This window comes from Lepus europaeus, chromosome 13 (assembly GCF_033115175.1).
Source record: "Lepus europaeus isolate LE1 chromosome 13, mLepTim1.pri, whole genome shotgun sequence".
Classification (NCBI taxonomy): Eukaryota; Metazoa; Chordata; class Mammalia; order Lagomorpha; family Leporidae; genus Lepus; species Lepus europaeus.
Window position 1 is genome coordinate 90,228,744 of NC_084839.1, and position 23,653 is coordinate 90,252,396.

Sequence of the window (23,653 nt, forward strand, 5' to 3'; positions counted from 1 at the left end):
AGCCAGTCTGAAGCCAGCAGCTTCCTCTGGGTCTCCAACGTAGGTGCACAGGCCCATATGTGGGCCATCTCCCACTGCTTTCCCAGGCGCCTTGGCAGGGAGCTGGATCAGAAGTGGAGCAGCTGGGCCTTGAACCGGTGCCCATATGCCATAGCATCAGCCCCATAAACATATTTTTTAAAATGTTACATTTCTTAATCTATCTAGAAACATAAAATCCCTGTTTCTTTAAAATTTCTAAGCATTTAGGAAAATTTTCGTTTCATATATTAATTTAATTCACTTCATATGTGAACGTAAAGGAAATTTAGTTCCTTTCACATGAATATAAGACCAATAAAATATCCCCTCTTCTTCCCAGTTATGCCATAAATCATGTTAAGTATGAGTTTCACAATTCCTTTTAAGTATTACACTCACTTACATAAACATCTATTCTTAGTTTTGCCATTTTTTGGGATTCGGCTACAAAAAAGAGAAACAAAAGCGACTCAAGGCAAAACGTGAGCATTTTGTTGCAGGCACTGTTGCATTCAAAATTCTACCTGATGCCTAGATAATCGGTGGATCAAAAGCTTTATCGGACTCGCGAGTGAATGTGACAGTGGAATCAAGCGGAGTTTTTTTCTGCTGTTTGAATCTTTCTACAAATTCTGTACACACTGAGGTACCACCAAGGGCAAGCAAGACAAATATTGCCAGAGGCATCATACTGCTGGTATTGCTTGGACCAGTTTGGATTCTTCAAGCTGTGTTATTTTCTCTGCAGACTTAACCACTTCTTAATTCCCAACGCGATTTCTCATATTTCTCTTCCACTAAGTCCCCAAAGAGAACCAGTTTGAAAGCCCTTAATGAAAAACAATGGAGGCAAAATTTATTTTCCAAATCCGTTTATACATTTAATCAAATCCAACTCCTTGAAATACATATGAACAAAATTACGTACTTACATACCTACGTACTATTATGTACATCAAAGCTTTTTCATATCGATACATACACTTTAGCATGTAGCATATTTTTAGGAATGCAATTCTTTCATGCCCTATTCAAACAAACCGTCTGACATACTAGCATCGTTTTCTCGGAAGTAAGGGTGTTCTGAGCTTTGGGACACATCTGAAACATGAATCACAAATCTCTGTCCGTCTTTCAGGGTTATGAGGGTTTCCTGGCCCACAGGGAGGTTGAGTTTAAAGGCGCTTTCGGTGACCTTGTCTTCCAGCAGTACCTGGATGAGCTGCGAAGGGGAAAAGTTGAACAGGAAAAGATTCAAAGAGAAATTCGCATTATTGTCTGGTTGAGGAGTCACTTTTTTCATTCTTCAACCACACCCTTACCTCTCCCCCAGGACCTAAACAGGAGTTTGTGCATATATGTCTACCATGGGAGAGCCTAAGGTCTTGTGACGATTTCCTGGGAGTACTTGAAATCCAGGGATAATGTAAGAGAGAGGGCACGGTCAGGGAAGGTCAGGTGGCCTGTGGTGTGTGAGAAACACCTGGGAGACTCTATGAGAGTGAACCCCACACTCTTCCTCCGCTGACATAAGCGGGTGCCCATCCGCTGGGAACATGGGGAGGGAGCCTGGGACAGGCACTGCAGGTCTCCGTGTGCCTGTAGCACCCGTCGCTTTGGCTGCTTTAGCAGCTGGATCCCATTTCCTGCCTTCTCATCACAGAGGCCAGACACATGGAGCTGCCCAACCTTGAACTTGAACCTCCAAAGCTGAGAGCTTTGGAGCTTTGGAGCTTTGTAGAGTTGGTTGCCTGAATCCCACACAGTAGCCCAAGCTCTCACGCAAATCCTCCCTACATCACCCATCACCTATACCATGAGACGGGCAAAATCCCACAGAGGCAGCCAACTACCATTGGCTGAATTGACCCTCGGAGGGGAGGAACAGATCAGGGCGGTTCACAGGCTATGATTTAGTTGACCAGCTCTCACCAGGCACCTCACCTGCCGGAGCAAGTCTTCCTATCACATTAGTGGGGATACGATGCCATCCTTCCCTGTGCTCTGGGGAACTTGCAAGTGCTTGTATAGGATTACTATGAAGCCTATAAAACCAGGGCCAGTGCTGTGGTGTAGCAGGTAAGGCTACCGCCTGTGATGCTGGCACCCCATATAGGCGCTGGTTCAAGTACCAGCTGCTCCGCTTCCGATCCAGCTTCCTGCTAAGGCACCTGGGAAAGCACTGGAAGGTGGTCCAAGTGCTTGGGCCCCTGCACCTGCGTGGGAGACCTGGAAGAAGCTCCTGGCTACTGGCTTTGGATTGGCCCAGCTCCAGCCATTGCAGCCATTTGGGGAGTGAACCAGTGGATGGAAGATCTCTCTGTCTCTCCCTTTCTCTCTCTCTCTCTGTAACTCATTTTCAAATAAATAAATATTTTTAAAAAAACCTATAAAACCCACTTTCCTGGTCTGATTCCATCAACAAATCCCCAGTAAACCAATATGTTTTGACAAAATTGTGCACTTGGTAATTTCAAACACAAAGCTCACGAGCACATCTTTCCCTCTTTGTCTACATTCCACAATAACCACCACCGCCTATTGAATGAAAAGACGTTTTCTCTCTCAAAAATTCCTTTCACCTTTACCCTACACTAAAGAATTACTGATTTCTTAAAACCACTCTGCAGGCTGGCGCCGCGGCTCCACCGGGGTCTAGTCCCGGTCAGGGCACCAATCCTGTCCCGGTTGCCCCTCTTCCAGGCCAGCTCTCTGCTGTGGCCAGGGAGTGCAGTGGAGGATGGCCCAAGTGCTTGGGCCCTGCACCAGCATGGGAGACCAGGAGAAGCACCTGGCTCCTGCCATCGGATCAGCGCGGTGCACCGGCCGCAGCGCGCCTACCGCGGCAGCCATTAGAGGGTGAACCAATGGCAAAAAGGAAGACCTTTCTCTCTGTCTCTCTCTCTCACTGTCCACTCTGCCTATAAAAAAGACAAAAACAAAAACACTCTGCTCTTTTTGAAACCCTGAGTACCTGACCTGAAGTGCAAATCACGTCATTTGTTCTTGAAAAAGAATCTTCTCCATTTAACATCATGAGTTTTTTTTTTTTTTTAAACTTTATTCTTAAAGCTAGCGTGGCGTCTTACTAATTTGGATGTTGCTGGAACGTGGGAGAGTGACAGATTGATCTGGAATCCGGGATGCTGACTTCAAGGTTACCCTTGGTGCGGGGCACCGCTAAATCGCTCAAAGAATGAGGCTGCCACAGATGTGCAGCTGAGTGAGGGTTCAACTCGCGGCAGAGAGATGCAGATGGGATGCAGACGGAGTGTTAATTTTTTTTCCTGGTTGATGATGAGTGCAGAAGCTGAATAATGAATGCAACAGAAATCAGACGAGTGTAGCTTTTGGGGGTGGTAGACTAAGTTTTTATAGCTAATTCAGCAGGCATGCACCAAGAGGAGGTTGAATTAATCTCTCACGCATATTACCTCGAATTATCTGACATCCTTCTGCTTGTATTGCTTTATTGTGTAGCTCAATTAAGGGCCTAATATCTTCTCTATCGTATTTGCCAGTTAAATATAGGTCAAGTCTATGGCCGTGAACTTTTGAGGAGCTGAGAGGTGGGCTGAGAATCAAGGCAAGGTGCTCAGATTGGGAGGTTTCCTGGGAGAACTGACCTTGCTGATCCGTGGTTTTTGGGTACTTACGATGTTCAAAGGGATATGCTAAGCGTTTTATGATGAACTTATTTAAACCGCACAACAGCTCTATGGAATTAGGTATTATTATCCTCATAGATTAAGCAACATGCCCAAGGTTCTCAGCTAATAAGTGCAAGAGGCAAAATCTAGGAATGTATGTACTAGAATCGCCTACTTATTATTTTTAATTTACTCCAGAGTCACCAATTAAAACACATGGGTTACTCTCTGGGGAGAGAGAGGATGCTGGGAAGGGCAAACACAGACCTGTGGGCGTGTGAATCCCTGCCTGAGCCTTAGTTACGACATCCGTGATGTGGGAATGGTGACAACACCCATTTCACCGACAAGACACGATGCCTTTAAACCCTGTACAGCAGTGGCTGGGGAGGTAAGTTTACTCCTGATTCATTACTAACCAAGACGCATGTGAAATCTGGCAAAGACTCTCTGCTTGGACAAACTTTAGCCAGGCTCCTGAGTCTTACTCTAGGCCCAGCTGTGCACGCCTTACAAAATCCAGTTTTAGCATGGAACCCTGCTGAGTCAGTTGAGCGAGAACCTCCAATCCTTGATAGCTGTTCACCTGCTGTCTGCGTAATTGGTTCCTCATCCCCCATCATCCCCCGGGGGATGCCACATCCCCCTGGCCTGTCTGAAGCTCAAATTATGTGAGGTCAGATTCGCCAGAACCTCTCTGATCCCTGACGTTTGCTTTTAATCATGTCCCATCTCCTGCCCCTCTCCACACTTGCCCAGGCTGTGTTCCAAGTTGAACCCAAACTCCCTTCTTCACAGCAAGCCCTACCTACCGAGATGGTTCTGAATAAAGACTCCCTTACTGTGCTTTAACCTGTGTCACTGGATGATGCTTTTCTTTCTTTCTTTTTTTTAAGATTTATTTATTTGAAAGGCAGAATGAAAGAGAGAGAAGTCTTCTATCCGCTGGTTCACTCCCCAGATGACCACAATGGACCAAGCTGCGCCAATCCAAAGCCAGGAGCCTCCTCTGGGTCTCCCACGTGGGTGCAGGGGCCCAAGGACTTGGGCCATCTTCCACTGCTTTCCCAGGCCATAGCAGAGAGCTGGATTGGAAGTGGAACAGCCGGGACTTGAACTGGTGCCCATATGGGATGCTGGCACTGCAGGCGGCAGCTTTATCTGCTACACCACAATGCTGGCCCCTGAATGATGTTTTTCTTTGAAAAATTGCCATGCTACAGTCTGACCTCTCATGCCAGCCAGTAAGTAGAGAGCTGAATACTGTGGACCAGCACTGATGCTGGTCCTGTTGAGCTTTCTAGAATACTCTAGAATATACGCGGGTGAGTTTGTCACGGGCCACACCTTGAAGGGCTCTGCTGCTGCCAAACCTGGCTCTATTCTCTAGGGGGTCAGGGAGCAGGGACAGCCACTCTCCTGGGCACAGCCTGGCAAGCAGCTCCCCCTTCGGGTCTGACGGCCCCTTCCTTGTGCAACACAGATTCCAGGAGGGCACCTGACCTGCCCTCAGCTGTGCCCCTTCTTAGGCGGGCCAGCTCCCTCCTGCCCTTGGGGTCCCCATGGGGGGGTCCGTATTTCACAGCTTCTTGCTGCATGGATCAGGTCTGCTTCGTGCCCTCGGAGGAGGCGAGCTGCTCATTTACACACACAGCCTGGAAGCTACTGCGCAGGGCACACAGAACGCAGCTGCACCTAAGAACCTACTATCCTGGGGTGAAAAAAAACCAAGACCAGACACAGCCAGAGATTTATCACCCAGAGCGACGCATCTCCTTGGCCCCTGCACCTGTCATTTTTATCTAGCCCGCCGTCACCTCTGAGCTGTGGTCGACAACAGTTTGTACAGGTGGTCTCCACACTCCGCAGTACCCAGGGTGACTCTTCAGTAAAGAAATGTCCCGGCCGGCGCCGTGGCTTAACAGGCTAATCCTCCGCCTTGCGGCGCCGGCACATTGGGTTCTAGTCCCGGTTGGGGCACCGGATTCTATCCCGGTTGCCCCTCTTCCAGGCCAGCTCTCTGCTATGGCCCGGGAGTGCAGTGGAGGATGGCCCAAGTGCTTGGGCCCTGCACCCCATGGGAGACCAGGAGAAGCACCTGGCTCCTGGCTGCGGATCAGCACAATGCGCCGGCTGCAGCGGCCATTGGAGGGTGAACCAACCGCAAAAAGAAAGACCTTTCTCTCTGTCTCTCTCTCTCTCTCTCTCTCACTATCCACACTGTCTGTCCAAAAAAAAAAAAAAAAAAAAAAAAAAGGTCCCCTGCAGGTTCTGACTGTTTGGAGGACTACAGGAGCAGTTTTAGGCTGTGACCACTATTAACCTGCGCTTCTAACGGTCTCCTGCTAAGCACAAGTCATTGCTTCCAGAGCAGAGCTTGGGGGCATATAGCAGCTAAGCATAAGATGTGTGCAGAAGTTTTAGAAATAATACTAGAACAATTGCTGTGACCATCTTTGAAAACCGCTCCGCGCCACCCTCCTGAACTGGAGCAGTTCAGCTGCTCCCTGCACCGGTCCAGCTCCTATTTCTGGCATCTCAGGCCTCTTCGCTGACCATCCAACCTGCCTCCTACTCCTTCGGGTGCATGGGCCACTCTCCTCCAATCCCGTGCTGTGGGACGAGAAAGGGCTCTGGGGAATGGGCACTTAGCCTCGGGGTTGGGACTCCAGCGTCCCACACTGGAGTGCCCGGGTTTGATTTCTGGCTCCGGCTCTTAACTCTGGATTCCTGCCCATGCAGATCCTGGGAGGCGGTGGTCCTACTCAAGTCGCTGGGTTCCTGCCACCATGTGGGAGACCTGGATTGCCTTCCCAGCTCCTGGTTCTGGCCCCAGCTCAGTCCTGGCCATCGTGGGCATCTGAGGAGTCAAGTAATGAATGGAAGCTTCTCTCTCTCTCCCTCCCCATCCCTCTCTCTCAGATGAATAAAAATAATAAAGAAAACACTGAAAATTAAAAAACTCCGAGTGTGTATATGTGTGCGTCTGTGTGTATGTCTGTGTATGTATGTCTATGTATCTTGTGTGTATGTGTATCTGTGTCTTGTCTTTGTGTGCCTGTGTGTGTATCTGTTGTGTGTATGTGTATCTGTGTGTCTTGTCTTTGTGTGCCTGTGTGTGTATCTGTTGTGTGTATGTGTATCTGTGTGTGTGTGTATCTGTTGTGTGTATGTGTATCTGTGTGTCTGTGTGTTTATCTGTTGTGTGTATGTGTATCTGTGTGTACCTGTGTTTGTGTATGTGTGTGTATCTGTTGTGTGTATATGTATCTGTGTCTGTGTGTATATCTGTTGTGTGTATGTGTATCTGTGTGTATGTGTCTATGTCTGTGTATGTCTGTGTGTGTGTGTGTGTTGGGGGGTGCACACGTCACGGCATCTCTACCTTATCACCGGTAGCAGTGTCCACCAGGAAGCCCAGGACCCGGAGAACCAAACTGCTCACACCCGTGGAGCACTGGCTTGGGCCCATGTGTTTTGGCGTCACCGGCTGTGGCTCCGCAAGCAGGTTGGCACAGCCCAGAGCTGGCAGTTCTGGAGGGTGGGAGAGTGCCTGGTCTGGTTGCAGGAGAGACTGGCCCTCTGGTAGCATTTCCCTGAGATTCCCTACATCCTCCTCTTCCTCTTCCTCCTCCATGCACGACTGAAGTATGTGGATCACGTATTCCAAAAGCAGCAAATGGAACAGGTGCCAGGAGCCTATGTGTAAATCACAACCAAAGTTAATGCCCTTGACAGCAGGCAACAAATACATCACTGTGAAGCCAACACCTGTTCTGGGGTTTTCACCTCCTGAGTTACAGAGCTTTCCTTATCCCCAATAGGGTCTGGGTCAGCAGGGAACATCCTTCTTGCTCTAGTTCAAACTCATAGAACCTCAACAGGACAGCTTCTGGATCGAAACGGCGTAAGCCACCATAGGGAACTTAAAACCCATCTCAGGGCCAGCAACTGCTTGCTACGCTGGCCTCCCATATCAGAGCAATGGTTAAAGTCCCAGCTGCTTCCCTTCTTTTTTTTTTTTTTTTTTATTTTTATTTTTTTTTTTTTTATTTTTTTTGACAGGCAGAGTGGACAGTGAGAGAGAGAGACAGAGAGAAAGGTCTTCCTTTTGCCGTTGGTTCACCCTCCAATGGCCGCCGCGGTAGCGCGCTGCGGCCGGCGCACCGCGCTGTTCCGATGGCAGGAGCCAGGTGCTTCTCCTGGTCTCCCATGGGGTGCAGGGCCCAAGTACTTGGGCCATCCTCCACTGCACTCCCCGGCCACAGCAGAGAGCTGGCCTGGAAGAGGGGCAACCGGGATAGGATCGGTGCCCCGACCGGGACTAGAACCCGGTGTGCCGGCGCCGCAAGGCGGAGGATTAGCCTGTTGAGCCACGGCGCCGGCCAGCTGCTTCCCTTCTAATCCAGCTAGTGTGCCTGGGAAAGCAACAGAAGATGGCCCAAGTAATTGGACCCCTGCCACCCACGTGGGAGACCCAGGTGGAGTTCCAGACTCCTGGCTTCGGCCTGGCCCAGCCTTAGCCATAGTGAGTGGAAGATCTCTGTGTCTCTTCCTATCTCTCTGTCATTGTGTTTTCAATAAATAAAATAAATCTTAAAAAAAAAATCTGATCAACTAACTGGAGATGGAAAAAAAGCAAATCCTACGGGGAAACAGATGTTGTTCTTAGAGCTGGAGAATGTGTCCCTTTGCTCTTCCAGAAAAGATCATTAACGTTTGCCTGAGAAACAAAGGGGGAGACATGGCCAATTGCAGTTGTTAAAAGATACTTTTTTCTTTAAGATTTATTTATTTATTTGCGAGGCAGACAGAGAGATCTTCCATCCATTGGTTTACTCCCCCAATGGTTGCAATGGCTGGGCTGGGCCAATCTGAAGCCAGGACCCTCCTCTGGGTCTCCTACATGGGTGCAGGGGCCCAAGGACTTGGGCCATCTTCTACTGCTTTCCCAGGCCACAGCAGAGAGCTGGATTGGAGAGGAGCAGCTGGAACTAGAACCGGCACCCATATGGGATGCCGGCATTACAGGCGGAAGCTTAACCTACTACACCACAGTGCAGGCCCCCAAAATACTTTTCTTTTTATTTGACAGATAGAGTTAGACAGTGAGAGAGAGAGACAGAGAGAAAGATCTTCTCTCCATTGGCCCACCCCCTAAATGGCCGCCATGGCCGGCATGCTGCGCCAATCCAAAGCCAGGAGCCAGGCGCCCGCCCCCCGTTCTCCCACATGGGTGCAGGGGCCCAAGCACTTGGGCCATCCTCCACTGCACTCCCAGGCCACAGCAGAGAGCTGGCCTGGAAGAGGAGCAACCGGGACCAGAACCCAGCACCCATATGGGATGCTGTCGCCACAGGCGGAGGATTAACCAAGTGAGCCACAGCGCTGGCCCCACCCCCAAATACTTTTAAAATAAAGATAACCATGGCTCTTATATGGCTATAAAATAAATATGGTCAAAGTTTTGAGATCATTAATTAGTGAGGGAATAGTTCAAAGGAAAAATTCAAATGCAAAACATACACAGGTAGTCAAGAATAGTGACATTAATTTACAAAGAGATGCAAATTATTTGCCTGGATATGTCCCCAGGCAGCAATCAATTGCATCCACTTGAACCAAGTCATTTGCATTTCTGTGAATGAGAATCATTTGCATATTGTCAGTTTGCTACAACCTCTAGAATTGTAAGATAACTCAAAGGCAAGGAAGACGCAGCTATCCCAGAAGGACTGTGCTGAACATTTTCAAAGCCCGTTGTCCATTTCAAGTCATCTTTTTGCCCATTTCAAAGACTTTCACAATCTCCCCTTGTATTTTGTTTTCTTGTTGGATCTGAGATGGAGGCACCATTCTCCTTGGATGGCCAGGCCTGGTCTGGAGTAAGCTGGACCAACAACTCCTGGCCTGTTTAACTTTGTGAAAAGCGCAGTCCCTGTGAAGTTTGGAAGCCTCCTCAGTTTTGGAGCATGAGGGTAAAAAGCAGTCAGTGTGGACTTGATTAAAGGGTAGGGCCTGACTATAAAGGGTATCGCCCATAGGACAGCCAGCAGCAGCAATGCCCAAAAGAGCTCCAAGGTGATGGCAAAACTGATCTAGAATAGGGCTGGCTTCTTCCTTATCCTGCCTGTGTGCCCGAGAGGGCAGCTGACAGCTTTCTGGGGCAGGGAATTGAGAGAGGGAGTTGGGGGGAGCCAGCTGAGCCAGCTGGGGTTAATAGTTCCTTTTATCTCAAGTCCTATAGTGTGGTTGTGAGACCTGAGCCTGGATCAAGGTGTAACTATTTTTAATTAGGCCCCCATCTTGTAACTTGGGCCTGACCAGGCCCTGAACCCTAAGCCAGAAGCTCCTAAAAGTAAATAAATGAACTCCCCTTGTGATCAACTCTCCTAGCAACAGCCGATTAACAGATAACAGAGAGATACCTGGAGTTCCTGGTGTCTTCTCAGGGCAGATCAGATGATTGATAGCTACCCGAGACCCTGCAGTTCGGCACGTACACCCCAGCAGCTCGGACCCTATGCTTCGGCCAATCAATTCAAAAGGCATCAACCCCAAAGCCATCCAACCACCTTTAGTAGGTCCGTTCCTGCCACTGGATGCACTAATCAGTTCTAGGAGATGTCCTTTGAATTTCCCACGGGATGAGATGATTTGATGAGATGGTACCATGATGTATAGAATGTCTCTGAAGACCCTATAAAAACCCTGTTAACTGAAGGGTCGGGGCTCTCAGACCCGCTGCATCTGTGTTGATTGAGAGCCCAGGCCTGGACCTTCAATAAAACTCATGTGCTTTACAGTGGTATCGGCTCCTTGGTGGTCTTTGGGGACGACTGAACTGGGCATAACATGGTGGGCTAAGCTAGTCTAAGACTAATTTTTCAGGTTCTTGCCTTTTACTTAGAGAAGAGTTCTAAGCACTGGCTAAACAGAGCATGCAGTAAGGTTTAGAATTTATTTAGAAAGTGAGAAGGATGCACAGGAACGTGAGGGCTTTATTAACGGAGAGCAGGCCAGAAAGGATAAACGGGGAACTCCACACCAGTCGTTCCCGGGGTCCACCAGGAGCTGCAAGTGAGAGGGCAGGAGGGCAGGACAGAAGGAGAAGGGTGGGCCCAGCACTCTCCAGGTTTCTTATTCACTTCCAAAAGGGGAGTGGTTGCTTGAGCTGCAAGCCACACACCTTTGCCCGCCAGGTAATCTCTGCTGTATCCATGAACCTAGTCTATCTCTTGACTAGTCCCATATCAATAGGATATGGGTTTGTTTCCTCTTGCTCTGCAGAGAAGCAGACCCCCTGCCTGGGCCAGGCACATATTGGTTTATAAGGCCGAGGCTGACTTACTTGGACCTACTGCCCATTGCATACTCCTTGTGATCGCTTGGCCTGCTGACACACTACCAGCTACCATGACCGGAATTGTGAGGCCATATAGGGGGTGAAAAGCAGCTGTGGCTAGATTTGGAGAAACCTCTGTCTACCTCCTAGACAGACTATGAATATTCCTCCCCTGTATTAGAGTACACTCTTTCATTAGAATGTACCTCCCCTTTCCTTCAAGGATCCGTATGAGGTGTCAGAGATGGGGCCACTGTCTTCCGAGCAGACCTGTGTGTGTAGTGTGTATCTTTGTTTTTTTTTAATACAATGCTTGCTGCTCAGTATATTCTATCCTCCACTCACTCCTGAATTCCTTCTTGAAGTGAAGTCCAGGACTTGGGCACCAGAAAACCCTCACTGGCTGGTGCCAGGTAACTCATCCTAACCAGTGTAGAAACTTCCTGTGTTGGGTACTTCCTCTGATGGATGCTCAGTGCCCAGCAAGGGGCCTGGGACTGTGAAATAAAAGGAAAAGTAGTATGCTTGAAAGCAACTTTTCAGAATGGAGTCAAGAGGCCACGCAGGAAGCAGGCCCTATGCACATCTTCAGCCACTGTCTGGAAGGTGAACCCAATCAGCTCCGCCTCCTAACCACAGGCATTATTCCTGAAAAGTTAAATATCGGTGCTCCAAAGAAGCCATTTTTTCTCCATCTCTGCTGTCTCCTTTGAAGCTTTTCTTATAATTTCACAAAGCTTAGAACTCCAAAACTGAAGAGGCTTCCAACAATGATGGGACCAGAAAGTGGGGGCACGGTGCGTTTGTTTGGTGGACTATCACATTGCCATTAAGAAAGAAAGAAGAGAGATGGCCTATGGTTTTGTGTATCTAAGTTGCATTTTATATATATAAAAAAAAGGTTAAAAGAGGTGACTGGCTTCTCTACAGCAACATGCAAAAATACTTATGCTATTAGAACGTTTCGAAAAGGCAGAGTACAAAATGTTTTTCTGATTTACCGAAACTGTCTCTGTGGCAGAGGGTCATGGCTTTGCTCACGGCGGTGAGAAGGAAATTCCATCGAAGCTGGAAGTTGGCGGCTAACTTCATGAACTCCTCTTTGCTTCTGCTTGGCTAGTGTATTGGTGTGAGAAAAAAAGTGCTGAGGTTTATGATAAAAATCAAGAAGAATAGAATGTTCTCGAACGCACACACTCATCATGTACAGACATCTGGAAAGGGCTAAACAAGCAGAGGAGGATGAAATTATAAGGGTGAGAACAAGGCAAGAGCCAACACGGGCCGATTTCTGGTCTCGCTCCACTCCCTGGGGAGCTGGTTCCAGGACAGAGCCTTTGAAGTTGCTGGAGAAAAGGAGGGAGATGGGAAATTGGCCTACTTTTTTTTTTTTAATCCCCACACAATTTTCTATAAAAGAGGTCACTTGTGAAATGTGTTAAATACAATTTATGGGAGTCCTTTGATTTGCACTGAGCTCGTGTGCTAGGCCCCAACGGACCAAACCAAAATGGAATCACTCATGCTAACATTCCACATCACCAGGCTCAAACGAAGGTGTTGAGCTGACCTCCTGAGAAGTCAGGAGAGAGCCAGACAGAGCCAAATCCCCAGACAGCCCGGTTTTAGCCAGCCTGAGAGGGACGTCCCTTCTGCGTTAACCTTTATGCGGAAAGTGATTTTGAAAACGATTTGTTTTTAGGTCCTTGTTTCTGCTTTCTTTAGCCTTTTCCTGTCCGTAAATGCTCCCTGCCAAAGTTGCAGAACGAAGCTCCCTAGCCTCTCATGGTTCTGAGGGCTGCCCAACTCATGGATCGTTCTTTGCTCAAACTCTGCTAGACTGATTCTTACCTAAAGGCTTTAACCTGGTGCACGATGGCGATACAGGGGCAGCGGCACTGACGTCAGCTGCGGTGGCTGTTTTCTACTTGAACTTCTGCATGCTGGGTCTGATGTGGAAAGGGGGCAGCCATTCTCCTGACAGTGAGGAGTCAGGTGCGTTGTGTGGGGAAGGGCACAGCGGGCTGCTGTGCGGTGTGCACAACCCTGGGACCAGCAGATCTCTGCCCTTGGGTCCAGTGAGCCAAGGTCATCTGGTTGTCTGAGTGGCACGGAATGGGGTACCAGCAAAAGGCTGCTGCAGTCTACGCTGCAGGTAGACTAAGAAATTCTCTCGATCGAGATAGAAAGCTGCCTTGAGCCACACTTGAAGTGAGCCACAAACCACGGAGTCATAGGGTTTTTGGAACGCAGATGTCACCGTGAATACGCAGGACCTCTCACTGGCTTGCAGCCACGTGTCTTTTCTTTTTACAATTTTACTGACTTACTTTATTTATTTGAAAGGCAGAAAGATACACAGAGAGGGACAGACAGAAAGAGATCTCCCACCGGCGGACTGACCCCACATGTCACCAGGCAGCCAGGGATGCCTGAAGCTGGGGACTCCCTTCGAGTCTCCGGTGTGAGTGGGAGGGACCCAACTGCCTCCCAGGGTGAGCATCAGCAGGAAGTTGGAATTGGGAGTGGACCTTGGCCTTGAACCCAGACACTGCCTTATGGGACGTGGGCCCCCCAAGTGGCATGTTAACTGCTCTGCCCGATGCCCACTCTGCAAGCCTTTGAGGAGGGGGTGGAGAAACTGGCCAGAAGTGACAAAAATTCCCTTTCTCATCATTGCTTACCCTCCACTTTGCCCCTTTCAAAATCCCCAGCGCCCTGCAGGGTTATCCCAAGCTTCGGGCGGCAGCACCCTCACCCCACTGTTTCTTACCATCTGCAAGCGGGCTCTTGGGAGGGGCTTCTCCCGTTCAGCGGGGGTGTGGGGGCGTTAGGGTGAAGGGACAATGGGTGACCGGAGCTCTCTCCACACACATGTTTGGTCCCCGGTCATAAAGACCGCCGAGCACCCTGCCTATCCCCAGCACCGGGGGCGCGTCTTGTTCCTCTGCTTACAAATCACTCTTCAGGCCCAACTGCACCCGATCAGTGAACAAGCCGGCAGCAGCGGCAGCAGCGGACAATGAGGACGTGAGTCACCTCTGACAAAGTCCCAGGGTTTGCATTTCAACAGTTCTGTTCTAAGTAGGCTCTGCCTGAGAGCCCCCCCCCCCCCCCAGGCAGAATGAAGACCACAGAGAGTCTGCAATGCTCATTTTTCCAAAGAATGGGGGCAGACACCTGCTGATGGCTGAAGCCGGCTCTCCTGCTCCAAGCCGAGAGGTCTCCAGGTTCATGTCCAGGAGGTTTAAGATCCCTAAGCTCCTGAGTCTTTGTGGGTGGGCCCGGTTTTTATTTCTGCCTGCTGTTCTCCACTGACAGGTCAGGGATTCAGACAAGGCAGGTGGGGCGGGATTGAGGCTTAAAGAATGCCCAAGGCCAAGTTCCTGGTCCTAAGTCCCCGGCCCCTCTGCTCCTGGCCTGGAGCCCTCTGTTGCTTTTTACCCCGGTTTCCCCACAGGCTGACTTCTGCTCTTGTCATCCCTTGTCCTCAGGGCCTTGCCTCCCCTCTCAGCTTGTTGTAATCTTCTGCACCTTGGGCATCCCAGGTGGACCCCCCCACCCCCACCCCCCAGGCCTTTCCCAACCTGCTCAGCCTTGGGGAGCCTGATGTCGCTGTCACAAGAAGAGGGCGTGGAGCTGCCTGGCTTCCGTCCCTGACTTCTGTTTCCATTCCAGTTTAATCCCGAGCCCGCCCTGAGCCCACCGGAGCCAGTGGCTGCAGCTTCCCCTGGAGACATTCTCAGATCTTCAAGCAACTGCCCGTGAGGATGACAAAGACAATCAACTCCAGCCCAGGACCCTGCTACAGTGACTCTCTCTAGAGGCAAGTCGACCAGAACGGCCATATCCACGACCAACTCATCTTTGAGATTTGGAAGTCAAGCTGGCCATCGCACTAGGATGCATCTGCCCAACACCCAGACAAGGCTCCCCTCTCTGTCCCCACACAGACAAGGCTCCCCCCAACCCAACACACCTCCTTCACACTGCTGCTTGGTGCACACACAAGGCACAGGCATGCTCACACACGTGCACGTGCAGACATTCACGTACACTCACTGTCTTTCCTTCTCACCCCCCCCCCGCTGCTATGGTTAGAATGTGTACCCTTGGAATCCAGGCATTGCAAACTGAATCCCCAAGGTCAGAGGGTATTGGCCCTTGGAGGGAGGGCCTCTGGGGTGTGACTGGGTCACTTCATTTATGGGCTTTGGGACTAACCGGTCATGGAGAGAGTGACTGTTCTAGGTGAGTTCTCTCTGACCCACGTGGTCTGCCTTCAGACCCTGCAAGGAGGTGAGATGGCTCTCACCAGGGGCAGCCCCTTGGCTGGGGGCTTCCAAGCCCCCAGAACAGCCACAGCTAAAGTTTTCTTTCTTTCCCTTTTTATTTTTTTGCTTTTCCCCAACTTAATATTTTATTTTTTGAGATAATGTATTTTTAATTTACATGAAAGCCAGAGACTTATTGGCTTCTACTATTTATTTACTTCTTTATTTAAACTAACTCTTTATTTAAAGAGTTCCAAGAAAACCACAGTCCAGCTGCAAAATAGGCCAGGGCTATAAATAATAAGAATATGGGAAGATGTTCAGCTTCACTCCTATACATTTAAAAATAGTCACAAAGTCATTACAACTGGAGCGGGATGCCCATTAACCCGACAAAGCCTAAAACATACTTCGACAAGACACTGTATTTGCAGCAAAACTGACACACACACACATTTCTTTTGTTTTTATATTTCAGCTAGATGTAAAATTCTTCATCAGCTACCTCATGTGTGATATTCAGTTACTGCAAGAGACTGTAAGGGGCTGGCGCTGTGGCGTAGTGGGTAAAGCCGCCGCCTGCAGTGCCAGCATCCCGTATGGGCGTCGGTTCTAGTCCCGGCTGCTCCACTTCCGATCCAGCTCTCTGCTATGGCCTGGGAAAGCAGTGGAAGATGGCCCAAGTCCTTGGGCCTCTGCACCCGTGTGGGAGACTTGGAGGAAGCTCCTGGCTCCTGGCTTCGGATGGCGCAGCTCCGGCCATTGTAGCCAACTGGGGAGTGAACCAGTGGATGAAAGGCCTCTCTCTCTCTCTCTCTCTCTCTCTCTCCTCTATCTCCCTCTCTTTGCCTCTCCTTCTCTCTCTGTGTAACTCTGACTTTCAAATAAATAAATAAGAGAGACCATGGACTGAGACACACACTCGTACCCCACCCCCCGACACACACATATCATCTAGCCCACACACACACACATCGTGTGACCATTCTGCTCTCTGGTCCCCTGCCTGGTTCCCGAAGTCAGAGACCGCTCCCCTGTCCTCACACTCCTGCCAGCCTTGGCACATTTTCTCAGCAGAGCTGGAGAAACCTCTTTCTCATACCGCTAAGTCATGGGCATTTGGGGCTGTAATTTAGCTAGAATGATCCACACCCACTTGTTTCCTTTAAAAAGAAAAGCCTCAGGTTTGTACCTGGAAGACAAATGCCTGGAGATTTGAAGACAGACAGTTGAGGAACACGCTGAGATCTGCTGACGTTCCCAGCAAAGAAATTAAACTGCTTAGACCTGCAAAGAAAGCAAAGGGAACAGGGAGAAAGGTGTCAGGCACCCCAGCAGAATATCTCTGTAGGCGTTCGTGTCCTAGGCAACCTAGGGAACAAAGTCTGAACAATATTTCAAAGGGATTCCCCAAGCCTCATGCTCATTCCGAACACGAAAGCTGGGTTCCAAGGCTGGACTTGTCACTCTTGCGGTCACTTAGTTTACAGTCATTGGTCACACCTCTGCCACCCGCAGAAACGCAGAGCGCTGTCTCCAGCTCCTAACCTCACCTTGTAATCACACACCCTGTTCTCAGGATGAGCTCACTCTCCACACAGACATGAGCTCACCTGGGCTTGACGTTTTCACAAAAGGGCTGGTGTATGAACGCGCGGGGAGTGACGGGGGACATCAAAGGCGGTGAGCACCTTGCCTGGGGGATACGCACTCAAGTCAGGTGGAGCCCCAGGTGTGTGTGACATCAGATCTTGGATCCTCCACCTGTGTAGGTGGCACTGGGAGAGAGGACTGGGCTTTGGACTTCTCACCTTTCTGAGTGCCGCTGCAGGCCAGGTTGGGCGTAGAAAACAAAGGACGTGGCTGCGGCCCAGGTGAGGCTCAGTCAGGGGACCCTGACCCCATGGATGCATAGGCCGGCTGAGCATCCACAGCCAAGCTCTGCGGCCTCCCGGAGGGATGCACAGGGAAGTCAGCAGGAGCATGGGAGCCCGGTGGGCGGCCTGGCAGGCACCTGGGTGCCCGCAAGCCCTCCAGGGTGCTCCCTGGCTCCCAGGGGGAAAGAGCAGGGTCTTAGGCTGCCGCCTGGCATTCCTGAGGGTGCCAGTGGCCTGTGGGAGCAGGGCCTTTTGCGCTCCTACCAATCAGAAGTGCCTGCGGAGCTCTGAAGCCTGTTGTGTTTCGTGTTAACACTTTAGTTGCTGGATTGGTGGGAAGGGGGTGCCTTAAGGAGGATCTGTGATTTGGGTCAGCCAGGGCAAGAGCGGCAGGGGACACAACCAAAGGACATGGTGGGGAGTGGGTTGGCCAGACTATTTACCAACATGTATGGATGTAGTTCAGTATTTTAGTAACTGTTACAAGCCTACCAAGGTCAGTCCTACTTCAAGGTCAAAGAAAGAGGAGGGGGTGTTTTATGTCTTGCTGGAGTCCTGTATCCACCCAGTCAAGAAATCTTTCCTAGAGCTATGGCCTAGGGGCCTGGGCTTCTGGAAACAGCCCACAGGTCCCTGCTGAGTCCACGGGGTTTCTTCTGTTACCTCCTCTGCCCTCCAGGAGGAAACAAGGGGCCAGCCAGCAATCTGAACTCTTTATGGAAAGGAGCTGTTGTTCTTGGAAACCAATTCCAGCTATCAGAGAACAGCCGCAGGCTTCCCACCTCGTTTGTAGTGGGGAAATACGGTAAGAAGCACCATCAAGTTTCCCGTTATTAGAAATACACTGGATGCTGCCGACAGTGGTGACAGCAGCATGTGGCCAAGCAGGAGCTGCCTCCATCCAATTCAGACGTGACCAAGGGCACCTTATTCTCATCATGCATGAGATCAATGCAGAAATTACAGTTTTCCCCCCAAGGAAATATTGCCAAGTGTTCATTCTTTTAGTCAACAAATGTGTATGAGGGTACTTGAAAAAACTTATGGAAAAATGGAATTAAAAGAGAGGCTTAGGGGCTGGCATTCGGCACAACTCCTGTCAGTGTGTGCGAGTTCGCATCTCAGCTCCACGCCTCCTTCCAGCTTCCTGGTGAGGTGCATTCTGGGAGGCAGCAGGTAACGGCTCAGGTACTTGGGTCCTTGTGGGAAACCGTGACTGAATTCCCGGCTCCCAGGCATTCTGGGAGTGAACCAGCAGATGAGAGGTCTCTGTCTCTCTCCATCCCTGTCTTTCTGTCTCAAATAAACAAAAAGATGTTTATTTTGGTGCCAAGAGTTTTTGAAACCCATGCACAATTTTCCAAAGCATGCGTTTCCACTGCAGACCCCTCATATGCATAATTTAATTTTTTTGCACCAAAGTAAGCTTATCCTTTAGTTCCATTTTTCCATGAACGTTTTGAAGGGCCCTGGGACCAACACGGACGCCCCTTCCCTCACTTGAAAGTCTGGGAGCACGAGGCGTTCCCTGGGGCATTCCCTGCTCCCTGCAGGAAGAGACGTGCATGCAGGTGCACTTGAACATCCATGAGTCCATGGTGTTCACTCTGTCTTGGGAAATTCACAGATTCACGAGGCTGATGCGCGCCCCAGGTGCACATCCAACAGTGCGGTGCGGAAAGCTGCGGGAGGAAGATTACATTGCATCTCCGTGTGGCTCTCCAGGTCCGCCGTGGGGCTCAGGTCACCTGCCAGGGCCTTCGCGGAAATATCCAAAGCACCTTGACTGAAGATGGCATGCAGATCCGACTTCAGAACGTTGGCCCTCCTGCTGTTTTTCAACACCATTCTCATGGTCTGGAGACAGAGAGACAAAGAGGAAGCACGGCACTTCAGGACATCTCGCCAACCTTCCCTCTCCAAATAGCCCAGACGTTTTGTTACGGAAGAGCAAGTAAAGTGGGTATCGGCCACTAGCATGGACTCTTAAATGACGGAGAGAGCATTGCCGGTCCACCCACTCTAGAACTGCCTTGCCGGAGACCAGCATTATGAAGGCTTCGGTCCCAGGCAGGGATGTCCAGGGCTGTTTCCCATTCTCTGTATCTCACTCAATTAGTCCAAGGTACTCGAGAGAGGCAGTGAGTAGGGGCTGATTGTCCCAGAGGAAAGGGTGGGTAGAGCCTTGACCTTGGGTCTGAGGCATGGCTTTGGAGATTGGGAAATGATTCTGCCCCTTCCTGCTGGGCGCCTGGGGGCAATGAACGTAGCCTCCACGAGTGACTTCCTCTGCTGTCCAATGGGGACGCGGTCTCATCCTTTACATGGGCCGACTGTGTGGGATGAGCGCCTACACGGTGATCACCCCCATTTCACAGAGCAGGAAACTGAGGGTATGCAGGGGGTCAAGTAAACAGTCCCAAAGGCTGCTAAGTTTAGAGATAAGGCTGAGGGCAGAGCTGGCTGTGGCTGGGCTGACATGAAGGGCTTGCGGTAGGGCCATGGCCAGACTGCCATGACTGTGCTGGAGAACGGGACCGGCCAAGAGCACTCAAGCAGGTAACAACCCCAGTGTGCAAGCAGGACAGGGAGGGCGCCTGTAGAGCAGAGACCGCTGGGAGCAGAACAGGCCCCACCCTCTGTCCCCATCTGCTGCCCACAGGACGTCACGGCAGATTCCTGGTGGGCCACGTGCCAAGTCCCTGGTGTCCAGGACCCCCTCCCAGGACACCAGACTCCGAGGATGCTCAAGTCCCTATATAAAATGGCACGGTACTCAACACCACTTAGCCACTTAGCATGGTGTAAATGTTGTGTCGGTCGTTGTTCTATTGCAGCCTAAAGGGAGCAAGCACAAGAAAAAGTCTGCGCATGCTCACTACAGAGGCAGCCATCGTAGAACTATTTCCCATCTGCGGCTGGCTGGACCTCCGAGGAGGCACCCGGAGATGCAGAGGCCCAGCCGGGTCACCTGCTCAGCTCTGCTGCAGCTCCCTCTGACCCTATCACCTGGGGAGTGAGAGAGTCCGGCGCGAGCAGCCTGGTGGCCTGGACTCACTGAGCTACAGGGTCCCACGCTGGGTGGGGGCGGGGAGGGTCTGTCGGTCTGCCCGTCGGTCTGTCCGTCGGTCCTGGACTCTGCTCTGAAGCCCTTGCGCACCAGCTGGTCCAGGTTGGCACCGCGTGGCACCTCCCACCAGCACCTCTACTGCTGATCCTCTTTCTCTCCCACACAGGGAGAGCTGAGGTGTCTGGAGCCTTTTTGGGGGGTGGGTTCTGGCTGAGCGTCATGTGCCCACCAGGCCTTCCCAGCCAGGGGCCAACACTGTTCCCTTGTCTTTGCCCTCTGCTTGCTGGGTGCGTGGAAATGGGCCCCCTGCAGAAGTGACGGCCTGGCCCTAGGGGACCCTTGTGGCTTTCCGCTTCCACTGCAGGAGATGGATTGCCCTCCCCCCCCCGCCCCCCCGCCCCCCGCCCCCCCCCCCCCCCCCCCCCCGCTCCGTCCAGTGGCTGCGGCCTACCTTAGCCATGTTGGAAAGGTACGTCTTTCTTCTGAGTCTTTTGACAAACACAGTGACTTCTGTGAAGAGCAATACACGCGGCCGTTACTGATACCGTCAGCTCGGGTTCTCCCGTGACAGGTGGAGAGGAGGCGCACGTGGCTGAGTGGGGAGGCACTGCTGCCTCACGTGCACCCTCCCTTCCCTTCCCCTGGCCCCCGACCCTTCCTAAGTGCTGGGAGATCTGGCAGGGGCAACCGGACCTAAGGTCCCCAAGTGCCAGAGAAAAAGCCCCAGCATCTGCCCTGGGTGCACTTGGATACCCCCACTCCCACTCTAAGTTCCTGTGCTGAATCCCTACCCTCAAGGTGCCTTTGGAAGCCCTGCTCACGAGATTAGTGCTCTCATGAAAGACACCCCGAGAGACCCTGGCTTCTTCCACTCTCTGAGGACAAAGCAAAAAGCTGACATGCAACTGAAAAACGCGCCCAAATTTCTCTTAGCAGACACGGAATCTGCTGGTGCCTTGGCATCGAACTTCATAAACTCCTAAATGGTGGGAGGCTTCTGCCTTTTTTTTTCCCTTCTCTTTTTAAAAATTTCTAGGGGGCTGGCGCTGTGGTGTAGCGGGTTCAAGCCCCAGCCTGCATCGCTGGCATCCCATATGGGCGCTGGTTCAAGTCCCGGCTGCTCCACTTCTGATCCAGCTCTCTGCTAAGGCCTGGGAAAGCAACAGAAGATGGCCCAAGTCCTTGGGCCCCTGCACTCGCGTGGGAGACCTGGAGGAAGCGCCTGGCTCTTGGCTTCAGATCAGCACAGCTTCGGCTGTCGCGGCCAATTGGGGAGTGAACAAGTAGATGGAAGACCTCTCTCTGCCTCTCCTTCTCTCTCTGTGTAACTCTGACTTTCAAATTAAATAAATCTTTTAAAAATAAATACACAAAATTTCTAGAAGCTCCCCAACTCATGGCATGGTCACACATCATGCTGATGAACGTTCACTGTGTGAATTCATCATTGTGCGAGCATCACAGCGAGTGCTTACACAAACTCAGGGTGCTACTCCTGCACCCCAGGAGAATCTCAGGGGACCCCTATTGTACAGTGGCCTGCCACTGACCAGCATACCATCTTAGGGTACGTGATGGGGTTTTGCTGTAGCAGCAGCCTGAACAGTCTGAGAAGCTCAAAGGAATTTAGGAATTTTCCCCAGGAACCCTTAACTTTTCCATCTCCTTAGAAAATTATCACAAGAAAAAGAAGGAAGAAAAGTAAAAGCGTGGAGGATCGCTGTCCTCTTGAATGTCCCTAGTTTGGCAAACAAAACAACACTGACCTCTGTGTTCCTCCTGCAACGTGAGAGCACAGGGGAGAGAAAGCAGGGACTTCTGGGAAGGGAGAGGCCTGGCTGGAGGGTGGCATCAGGGAGGGCTTCTCTGAGGAGGTGACATTTAATCTGGGCTCTCACACATAGGCAGGAGTTAGCCAGGAGAGTGGGGGTGTCTGGAAGTGTTCCAAGCACAGAGAACACAGGCAACAAAGGCTTTTTGGGGACCACCAGTCTCACACAGCTGGGAAACATTGGTGGGTTAGGGGGGTGGTCCCAAGGGAGAGAGAGACACAGAGAGGACCTGAGGTGGAGCAGTGGATGACCACAACATTTGCGAAGATGAGACAGCCAACGGCCCACCCAGGAAACCATTGCAAAGGGAGCAAGACTCACGGCAAGTGAAGGAGTCATCAGTGTTGGTTTGGTGAGAGGTGGTCCCGAGCTGGCTGGGGAGGGGGCATGGGAAGAGCTATAAGCAATGATGGGAAAACCTCACCAAGTGTCAAGGGGGAAAAAGGGCATTTCTAGGACCGTCCGGCGTGGCAACCTCACCGCAGGCGTGGCTGCTGTTTTTTTTTTTTTTTTCTTTTTGACAGGCAGAGTGGATAGTGAGAGAGACAGAGAGAAAGGTCTTCCTTTTTGCCGTTGGTTCACCCTCCAATGGCCGCTGCGGCCGGCACATCTCGCTGATCCGAAGCCAGGAGCCAGGTGCTTCTCCTGGTCTCCCATGCGGGTGCAGGGTCCAAGAACTTGGGCCATCCTCCACTGCCTTCCCGGGCCATAGCAGAGAGCTGGCCTGGAAGAGGGGCCACCGGGATAGAATCCGGTGCCCCAATCGGGACTAGAACCCGGTGTGCCGGCGCTGCAAGGCGGAGGATTAGCCTGTTAAGCCACGGCGCCTGCCATGACTGGTGTTTAAAGGCCTAGCTGTTGAAGGGGGCACGAAGAGACGAGGGTGATAGAGGGATGGGACAGTGGCCATGGGAGGATGCAGTTGCGGCCTTGAGTAGGAGGGCAGCCTGGTGGAAGTGGTACATTTCCTCCTTGGAAATGTTCGCCATCGAGAGTGTTTCTGATGTCGCTTTTTTACAATTTTGAAATCTTTGTATATGTATAAGGAGATATCTTGGTGATGGGGCGGACCCAGCCTAAAAATGAAGTTCATTATATTTCGTACATCCCTGGTACGCATAGGCTGAAGGAATTTTATGCAATATTTTCAGTGCACCTGCCTCTTGGCTGCAACCCATCCTATAAAGTCAAGCACTGAGTTTTCCACTTGGGCTGTCATGTCGGCATTCAAAAGTTTGGGGTTTGAGGGCGTTTTGAGTTTTGGATTTTTGGGTTAGGGACCGCTCAAACCTGTATTCAGGGACCTCTACCTGGCAGCCAGACAGAAGGGAGTAGGGTTTTAGGAAGTCGACAGGGAGACAGGTGCGAGTCGGAGGCTAGAAAGAAGTGAATGTCCTGGGGAGCGTCCTGGAGGTGTGAGGAAGTGGAGGAAGCAGGAGAGATTTCTAAACAGAAAGCGACTTTCTTGGCACAAAGCAGAAAGGAGTAAGACGCCCATGGAGCCACAGCCCTGGTCCACCTGCTCGAGAGAGAGAGGGCAAGGATGCGTTGGGCGCTGGCTGGCGGCGTGGCCAGATCCTCTCT

The 23,653-nt window shown here is 51.1% G+C and overlaps 1 protein-coding gene across 1 annotated transcript in view; it reads right to left on the reverse strand.

The window, feature by feature from the left end:
• Positions 1-1,048: 1,048 nt before the first annotated feature.
• RFX8 (regulatory factor X8) overlaps positions 1,049-23,653 on the reverse strand; it is a 59,404-nt gene continuing 36,799 nt past the window's right edge. Inside the window, exons 9-14 of the mRNA XM_062208786.1 lie at positions 20,689-20,747; positions 18,868-19,024; positions 16,483-16,577; positions 12,018-12,132; positions 7,057-7,370; positions 1,049-1,243 (exon numbers count right to left, since the gene is read on the reverse strand). Of these exons, the coding sequence (XP_062064770.1) occupies positions 1,049-1,243; positions 7,057-7,370; positions 12,018-12,132; positions 16,483-16,577; positions 18,868-19,024; positions 20,689-20,747 (935 nt within the window). The remainder of the gene's footprint in view (positions 1,244-7,056; positions 7,371-12,017; positions 12,133-16,482; positions 16,578-18,867; positions 19,025-20,688; positions 20,748-23,653) is intronic.